The sequence below is a fragment of the Procambarus clarkii genome, chromosome 73 (genome assembly GCF_040958095.1).
Source record: "Procambarus clarkii isolate CNS0578487 chromosome 73, FALCON_Pclarkii_2.0, whole genome shotgun sequence".
NCBI lineage: Eukaryota > Metazoa > Arthropoda > Malacostraca > Decapoda > Cambaridae > Procambarus > Procambarus clarkii.
In genome coordinates this window covers 25220842-25230155 of record NC_091222.1, presented here as the reverse complement: position 1 = coordinate 25230155, position 9314 = coordinate 25220842, and the positions used below count along the sequence as shown (strand labels likewise).

Below are 9314 nucleotides of genomic sequence, written 5' to 3'. Positions count from 1 at the left end.
ACCACAACCTGAGCACACACACACCACAACCTGAGCACACACACACCACAACCTGAGCACACACACACCACAACCTGAGCACACACACCACCACCTGAGTACACACACACCACAACCTGAGCACACACGGAGCACCGACAACCTTGCACACACCCACACACCCACACACACACACACACTTTACAAGCTTAACACATATGTAACAACGTTTTGAGCTGAAATATAAATCACACTGCAATAAATTCCAATTACTCTTATATTTATACAGCAATATCTCTAGGAATTACTCGTGTGGATCACAATACTGTTGTGGTTTGCATTGTAAGTGAATGTTCTCCATCTGTGTGTGATCACATCAGCCAAGAGGGCTGAGATACACTTAAGTGTCCCCACAGACTTACGAGATTACTTACGACATCTGTAGTCTTATCGCAAGCATGTCAGCATTGTCAGTATTCATCAAACAGTCTACGACCTTGGAATCGCTGCGAGGTCATTCCCAACGGCAGGTAATTATAGATAATACTTAGGAACTCGTAAACTCTTTAGTAAACACAGATTAAGATGTAATGATTGAAGAATGAGCTTCAGATGTCGTAAGTGCACTCGTAAGCAATCGATGCGTCCTAAGGTAATATGAACAAAAAATACTTAGCAATACCTTGATATCACAATGAACAGGTGAAGGTGAACAAGTAGTTGACGTGAGTCACATCCACAGTCGAGGGAACAAGATGTTCTTGTCAGTATGAACATCCACAGTCGAGGGAACAAGATGTTCTTGTCAGTATGAACATCCACAGTCGAGGGAACAAGATGTTCTTGTCAGTATGAACATCCACACTCGAGGGAACTAAATGTTCTTGTCAGTATGAACATCCACAGTCGAGGGAACTAAATGTTCTTGTCAGTATGAACATCCACAGTCGAGGGAACTAAATGTTCTTGTCAGTATGAACATCCACAGTCGAGGGAACTAGATGCTCTTGTCAGTATGAACACCCACACTCGAGGGAACAAGATGTTCTCGTCAGTATGAACATCCACACTCGAGGGAACTAGATGCTCTCGTCAGTATGAACATCACGAGTGCCTGACACTTGAGTCATGATCAGTGGGGCTAGTTGCTTATAGAATAACAAAACAAAACCACACACTACAAAGTGAAGGGACGAAGACGTTTCGGTCCGTCATGGACCATTCTCAAGTCCATTGTGGTCCAGGACGGACCGAAACGTCGTCTCTTCACTTTCTAGTGTGTGGTTTGATCAACATTTTTCAGCCACGTTATTGTGACTCCTCGTCTGCAAAACTAAACTAGTATTACGATGTATGTCAAGTGTGTCACAGATGTTGGACTCTTCCATCATGGCGTGATGAGAAGCTGCTAAAGCAATACATATATTAAACTGAACAAATCCACAAGGGCAGTGACGGGGATTCGAACCTGCGTTTGGGAGCATCCCAGACACTATGCCCTTGTGGATTTGTTCATTTGATGCATCACGTTAGTGTGATCTCTGTGTGCATATATTAAACTATTTGTGTGGAGTATTTTCCTAGCAGGCATTTAATTTTAAGTTATTTAAATATTGAATTCCTGATATATTGAATTTACTTTATATATTTATGTTATTACTTCACAGTGGACTGTATTTAAAGTTATCCTGCTCGATGTTTACCTGGTAACAAGTATGGGGAGGTTATTACATAGTCTATTAATAAAGTAAGTCATTATCAAAAGAAGGCACCAAGCCGGGAAGGCTATGTAGCACCATCAAATGTGAGGGATAATCAGAGGGCACTAAATATCACCGAGGATGCCAATACGAGAACAAAAACGCATAAGGCGAATGATATCAAAAGTATCCGAGTCACCAAGAATACTATCGAGGGACAGGTGACAGCAGGGAACGGTCGGAAAACAAGACACACTTGTCCCGGAAGTCAGGACATTCAACAAGGATATTCACGACTGTAAGGGGGACAATGCAATTTGGACAATAAGGAGTAGGGTGGCACTCCATTAAGTGACTGAGTTAAGCGAGTATGGCCAATACGCAACCTCGCCAGAGCCGTTTCCCATCGCCGGTTACGGTGGTAGGAGGACGGCCATGAGGACAGACTACTCTTAAGAGTACGCAGTTTGTTATCAGGAACAGAAGACCAACAAGCCTGCCAACGGACAAGGATGGAGGAATGAATAACTGGGTAAAAGTCGGAATAAGGAATACTTTTATGAGAGATGGGACAAGAGCGGACAGCTTCCCTAGCGACAGCATCCGTACGCTCATTTAAAGACACACCAATATGGCTGGGAACACAACAAAACTCAACCGACTTAAATTTACTGTGAACGAGAAACAGCCAATGCTGGATCTCGACAACCACTGGATGAACCGGATTAAAGGACCCGAGAGCCATGAGGGCACTACGAGAGTCAACAACAACTACAAAGGAAGACTGACAACGAGAAAGCAGGAGACGAAGAACATAGAGAATAGCATAAAGCTCCGCTGTGAAGATGCTAGTCTCCGGAGGCAAGCGACACATATAAGTGCGATCAGGAAAAACAAGAGAGTAGCCAACACCATCCGCAGACTTAGACCCATCGGTGAAGACAGAAATGGAGCGGGAGTGAGAAGAAAAGTGTTCAAGGAAAAGGCGTTTCAGAGCCGTAGGAAGGGTAAAAGCTTTAGTTATGCGGTCTATTAATCAAATAATTGATAATTATAATAAAAGCTAAATACTGTTCTACTACTAAATTGGGTTAATATTACAGCTAAGATTGGGTTAATTTATGGTTAAATTAGTCTCACCTGTTGACCAGACCACACACTAGAAATTGAAGGGACGACGACGTTTCGGTCCATCCTGGACCATTCTTTTTTGAGATATTTTTTTTTTTTTGAGATAAATACAAGAGTTGTTACATTCTTGTACAAGTCGATTGAGAATGGTCTCACCTGTTTGGTTGTGCGAGAGCTGGTCTTCCAACATCAGACTCATGTCTGATGTTGGTCTTCCAACATCAGACTCATGTCTGATGTTGGTCTTCCAACATCAGACTCATGTCTGATGTTGGTCTTCCAACATCAGACTCATGTCTGATGTTGGTCTTCCAACATCAGACTCATGTCTGATGTTGGTCTTCCAACATCAGACTCATGTCAGTGGTTTGCACATGTGGACCATCCTGGACCTGTTAGTAGCATCCCTGTTGTCTTTGGTAGAGCAAGTGGACATCTGGATAGGTTCAGGTAGGCGTTACCAGCTCTGTTAATTTTTCTTTCCTTGGGCTGTACCTGCAGAGTATTTAATAAAGTAGTAACCTATGCAGGCGAGGAGTCACAATAACGGGGCTGAAGTATGTTGACCAGACCACACACTAGAAGTTGAAGGGACGACGACGTTTCGGTCCGTCCTGGACCATTCTCAAGTCGATTGTGCTGGACCATTCTCAAGTCGACAATCGACTTGAGAATGGTCCAGGACGGACCGAAACGTCGTCGTCCCTTCAACTTCTAGTGTGTGGTCTGGTCATCATCAAAGTAGTAACCTGCTACTCATCGTCGCTCCTCTATGGCTCAATGCAGCAAGCACTTTTGAAACTCTCTTATTCTCAACATTCACGCATCTGCCAACGTCTGTACTGGTGCAGTTGTCGGGAGATCGAACCCTTCATGCAGACTCCACCTACTATCAAGAAAAAGAAGAGTCGTCTTTGTTTACATACAATGACTCATCTCCGGCCTAGGGAGCTGGTCGCCCGAGCGGACAGCACGCTGGACTTGTGATCCTGTGGTTCTGGGTTCGATCCCAGGCGCCGGCGAAAAGCAATGGGCTGAGTTTCTTTCACCCTATGCCCCTGTTACCTAGCAGTAAAATAGGTACCTGGGTGTTAGTCAGCTGTCACGGGCTGCTTCCTGGGGGTGGAGGCCTGGTCGAGGACCGGGCCGCGGGGACACTAAAAAGCCCAGAAATCATCTCAAGATAACCTCAAGAAGATACACACACACACTACCAAGTCCAAGGTTTGTGTAAACGATACACAAACATTTTAATATCAATAATTTTCAGTTTTGCACACTCCTCTTACCCCTGCATCCTAAAATCTTATACATTGCACAAACAAAACAAATGCATTTAGTAAATGTACCATGACTGATTTTATTGTAGGATAAGTATATATGTTGCAGGAGATCGAGAAATGCATCTATTGTCTCTATCATATTTTTCTCATTATCATACATTCTCCAACACCCCTCCCTCTCCTCCACCCCCCCCCCCTCCCTTTCTCATATCAATTCAGTAAAGATTATCATAATAAAAACACCCCTCCCTCTCCTCCACCACCCCCCCCTCCCTTTCTCATATCAATTCAGTAAAGATTATCATAATAAAAACACCCCTCCCTCTCCTCCACCCCCCCCCCTCCCTTTCTCATATCAATTCAGTAAAGATTATCATAATAAAAACACCCCTCCCTCTCCTCCACCACCCCCCCCCTCCCTTTCTCATATCAATTCAGTAAAGATTATCATAATAAAAACACCCCTCCCTCTCCTCCACCCCCCCCCCCTCCCTTTCTCATATCAATTCAGTAAAGATTATCATAATAAAAACACCCCTCCCTCTCCTCCACCACCCCCCCCTCCCTTTCTCATATCAATTCAGTAAAGATTATCATAATAAAAATAATTCAATATTTAGCATCAATGTTTTAAAACGCCATCATTGCAATACAACAAAAGACGTGGGACTCGAACTGGGACTCGAAACCACTATGCCCATTGATGGAAACGGATATTAGTGTTTTTTCACATATATTGAGGTTGTTGCCAGCCAACTAAAATGGCGTAAAGAACAACGGTCCATCCTTCTACGAACTCGTTTTACAGAAAGAGCTGCTAATCAAGCTGTCAATGTAATCAATCAGAGCTTTAATATAACAATGTGCTTTAATGCACCTACTTATATCTCTCATCTCATTTTTCTCTTGTAATGTATCTTTATCATTTATCAATTCTGATTGAAATTACCTACTTAAAATTATCTGTTAGATTAAGGACCTGCCCGAAACGCTGCGCGTACTAGTGGCTTTACAAGAATGTAAATACTGTACTATCCAATGTATTCTCACAAACCCAATGTACCTTCTTGTATATATATAAATAAAAAAAGAGTGGCCGTGACTCTCGGTACTCTCGACATAGAAACCAACTATGAAGTACTGAAGAAAACTTTTTGGATGTTTATCTAGCCTCTCCTGAGCGACGGTTCCTTTGATTATGTCAAGACGTGTGCAACGGTATGGTAGCTATGGACATTGCACATTCAACAGAACTGGTCCCGAATTTGGACGTAATATGAAAATGAAAAAAATATGAAAATAAATTTGGGATTTTTTTTTTCAACAACAGTAAGTTAAGGGTCCTCTGATAGGTTAGGTGGGCAGGAAATTCTCATAAAGTTTCAAAACGTTATGAAAAACGATAATTTAAAGTGTCCTCTTTTAGCCTCTGCGCGTACGCCGGACGACTCAAACAGAAAACGGAACAGAACGTCACTTTTGTGAGTCGATTTCATTTCAAATTACGTAAAAATTTAGCCATAGCGCGCATACCAGCCAAAAGTGACGTTATTTTTAAGAGGACGGGTTGGGTCCTGATAGGTATCTTGAGGGACTCGGCTTCCCTACTGACATCTTAAAGAGCGTAAAATATCACACATTTTCTTTTAAAAACATTTTAAATACTACATTTGTTCTCGTTTTTTCTCAAATTTTCTTATAAAAGTAAGCAATTATGAAAGAAGGCAAAACAAAAGAGTACTGCACAGACAATAATTATATTAATTAATAATACATTATGTCATGGAACAGGAAGCCAGAGTGCATTCATCCATGTTAGACTTATATCGAGGTCCCTCACCCAAGGTCGAATTACTGACCCTGTCGCAGTAATTCGGACGCAGGTTCGAATCCTCGTCACGGCCCTTGTGGATTTGTTCATTTGACCCCGCCCAGGATGCAACCCCACAACAAGCTAACTCCCGAGTACCTACCTACTTACTGCTAGGTGAACAGGTTTATTAGGTAAAAGAAAATATGCCCAACCATTTCTGTCCCGCCCAGGATTAAAACCCGGAATTCTCAATTGTGCATCTACAATGAACCCGACTATATATTAATATATAAATTAGAAAAGAAAACTAATCTTTACAAAATTAGTTTTGAAGAGTGAAACAACTAAGAATTTTGTTTTGAGGTAGTAACAGCTTTAAATATATAGGGATGTCTTAACCTGTTTTTTGAACAAAAGTACTCTGCTTTCGAGAAGTTAAAGGAAAAGGTTTTCTATATGATTAGGTAATTAAACTGCAAATCTTGCTAATACCTTACGCTTAAGGAGGAATGGCGAATTCCTTACCTAATACAGCTAATCATGATTTTGAGTGAAAGAATTAGGGGTTCGGAAAATGTCAAATGATGGAATTTTGCATACTTGTTCCAAACATATAGCAAACACAAATGCGATCAGTGTTTGTAACCCAATACTTCCTCCTAACCTCGTTTACAAAGTGAAAACATTGAAGTGTTTGAGGCAAATCGAGATACATTTATGTATATTGATTTGCCTCAAATATTTCAAAAACATTTGGGACAGCAAAGAAAGGCAAGACAAGATAAGGTAATTATCAAAAGAAGGCACCAAACCGGGAAGGCTATGTAGCACCATCAAAGTGCAAAATATTCAGAGGGCGCTAAATATCACCAAGAATGCCAATACGTGAACAAAAACGCATAAGGCGAATGATATCAAAAGTATCCGATTCACCTAGAATTCTATCGAGGAACAAGTGACCGTGAGGGACGGTCGGAAAGCAAGACATGCTCGTCCTGGAAGTCAGGACATTCAACAAGGATATGCACAACTGTAAGAGGGACAATGCAATTTGGAGAATAAGGAGCAGGGCGGCGCTCCATTAAGTGACCATGGGTTAAGTGCCATACGCAGCCTTGCCAAAGCAGTTTCCCACCGCCGGTTACGGTGGTAGGAGGAAGGCCACAGGGACACTACGTTTGAGAGCTGTTACTGACTACAGAAGACCAACAACCCTGCCAACGGGTAAGGATGGAGGAATGAATAACAGGATACAAGTCGGAATAAGGAATACCTTCATGGGAGATGGGACAAGAACGGATAGCTTCCTTAGTGGCAGTATCCACATGCTCATTGAAAGAAACACCAATATGGCTGGGAACCCAGCAAAACTCTACCGATTTAAATTTACTAGAAATAAGAAACAGCCAATGTTGAATCTCGATGACAACTGGATGGACAGGATTAAAGGACCCTAGAGCCATAAGGGCACTACGAGAGTCAACTACAATCACAAAGGAGGAATGACAATGAGAAAGCAAGAGACGGAGAGCATAGATAATAGCATAAAGCTCTGCTGTGAAGACGCTAGCCTCTGAAGGGAGGCGACACATAAGTGCGGTCAGGAAAAACAACAGTAGCCCACACCATCTGCAGAGAAAGGCAAGACAATAGTGCACTCATTAAACATAAGGATGAACCTACAGAAAAACATTATGTAACTACCAGTTAGTCAAGATAATTTTTTTTAATTGGTGATCACAAATTGCCATACCTTTGGTAATATAACTTTATTGTAAAATGACAAGCTTAAGGAGTCAAACAAGTTGAATCAGTTCATACAAAAGATTGAGTTAACACAGACACATCAAACAATACAATCCTGGACAGGCCCCCATTTTATGTTATGTTCATTAAGGTACTGTGGCGATACCCAGCTCATGGACTGCTAAACTTAAATGCGGCTTTTCTTTTTTTATGTTAATGTGCTATGAGAAAACAGGACTAAACCTAAAACCCAAAATAAAACATGTGATACTTTCATACACGTTAGACTAAAAGACCGTGTGCGTCCGATACACTATGCGTACTAGTGGCTTTAGATATTCTATGTGCTAGCTCTATCAATAAATCCAACATTATGTTTGTAAAACAACTATGTATGTACTTTCCTGAATAAAATTGACTTTACTTACTAATATATAAAAATTAACACCTGCAATATAACTTGTCTTGTTCACAAAAATAATGAGATAAAATATAAATAAATGACTCGGACTTTTACAAATAACAATACAAAGTTATATTTCAAGACCCACAAACCTTACCAACTGCCTAAGCAGTTCATAAGACCTTAGTGTTGGGTGCTTGTCGGGAGACGAGCTGACTGAATACTGCAGCTTCCTAACTAACAAGGTAACCTCACCCCTTCCCCAAAGGGGAAAGGTTGGGGATAATTCATTCTAACTGGTAACAACTGTGAAAGTAATTACAGGATGATACATTCCTGTAGTCTGAAGTGATAATCATATGACGAATAAAACTGGAGAATTTTCATAATACAGAATTTGTACAAAGGGAGTAATATTATTACAGGAGTATTATTCCATGTAAGAGGGAGACTGCGGTGGGGAAACAAAAGCCCATTTATAGAGGGTTATGATGTGACTATATACAGCAGGTATCCAATCATGGGGTTGAGAGGGATCTTCATGTTCCTATACAGCAGGTAACAAATCACTGGGTCAAGAGTTATCCACAGGTTGCTATATATAGCAGGTAGCCAATCTTCTGGTCGAGAGGGATCCTCTGGTTATGTACAGCAGATTGTCAATCAAAACGTCGGGAGGGATCCTCAGCTTGCTATATATAGCAGGCAGCAACTATGGCATCAGGGGATATCCTCAGGTTGCTATATATAGCAGGCAGCAATCATGAGGTCGGGAGGGATCCTCAGGTTGCTATATATAGCAGGCAGCAATCATGAGGTCAGGAGGGATCCTCAGGTTGCTATATATAGCAGGTAGCAATCATGGCGTCAGGAGGGATTCTCAGGTTGCTATATACAGCAGGTAACCAACCATGAAGCAAACCATGAGGAGGAAAACAAAGACCTTGGCCACCATCTCCAGCTGCTCCACAGTGTAGTCCGGCGCCCAGCGGCAGCGGTCACGGAGTCCTATCAGCTCCTGCTTCTTGTGCGACGCTGGCATGCCAAAATGTTTCACTTGGGTCATTTTCTGGTCCTTAAAGAGTCGATTATCGATCAAGATATGAAATATGATGACCAGGAAGGTGATGCCCACGCAGAATAGCAGCCAAATGTCCACCATCTTGAAGTACGAGGTGTTGGGCAGCGAATTTGATGCCTGTCGGGTCAGGAAAATGCATCTTAATATATGTATGTTGACTATATTGTGAACTTTGTCG

At 41.8% G+C, this 9314-nt stretch overlaps 1 protein-coding gene across 7 annotated transcripts in view; it reads right to left on the bottom strand.

Moving 5' to 3' along the window:
- Positions 1-3114: 3114 nt before the first annotated feature.
- The window catches only part of LOC123774179 (uncharacterized), a 29886-nt gene continuing 23686 nt past the window's right edge, over positions 3115-9314 (bottom strand). For 6 of the 7 annotated variants that reach the window (XM_069312707.1, XM_069312709.1, XM_069312705.1 and 3 more), the window contains one exon: positions 7661-9253. In XM_069312707.1, coding sequence (XP_069168808.1) covers positions 8936-9253 — 318 coding nt within the window. In that variant the 3' untranslated portion in view covers positions 7661-8935. Of the gene's footprint in view, positions 3306-7660; positions 9254-9314 lie in introns of those variants that run through there. The other variant, XM_069312711.1, reaches the window with a different exon arrangement.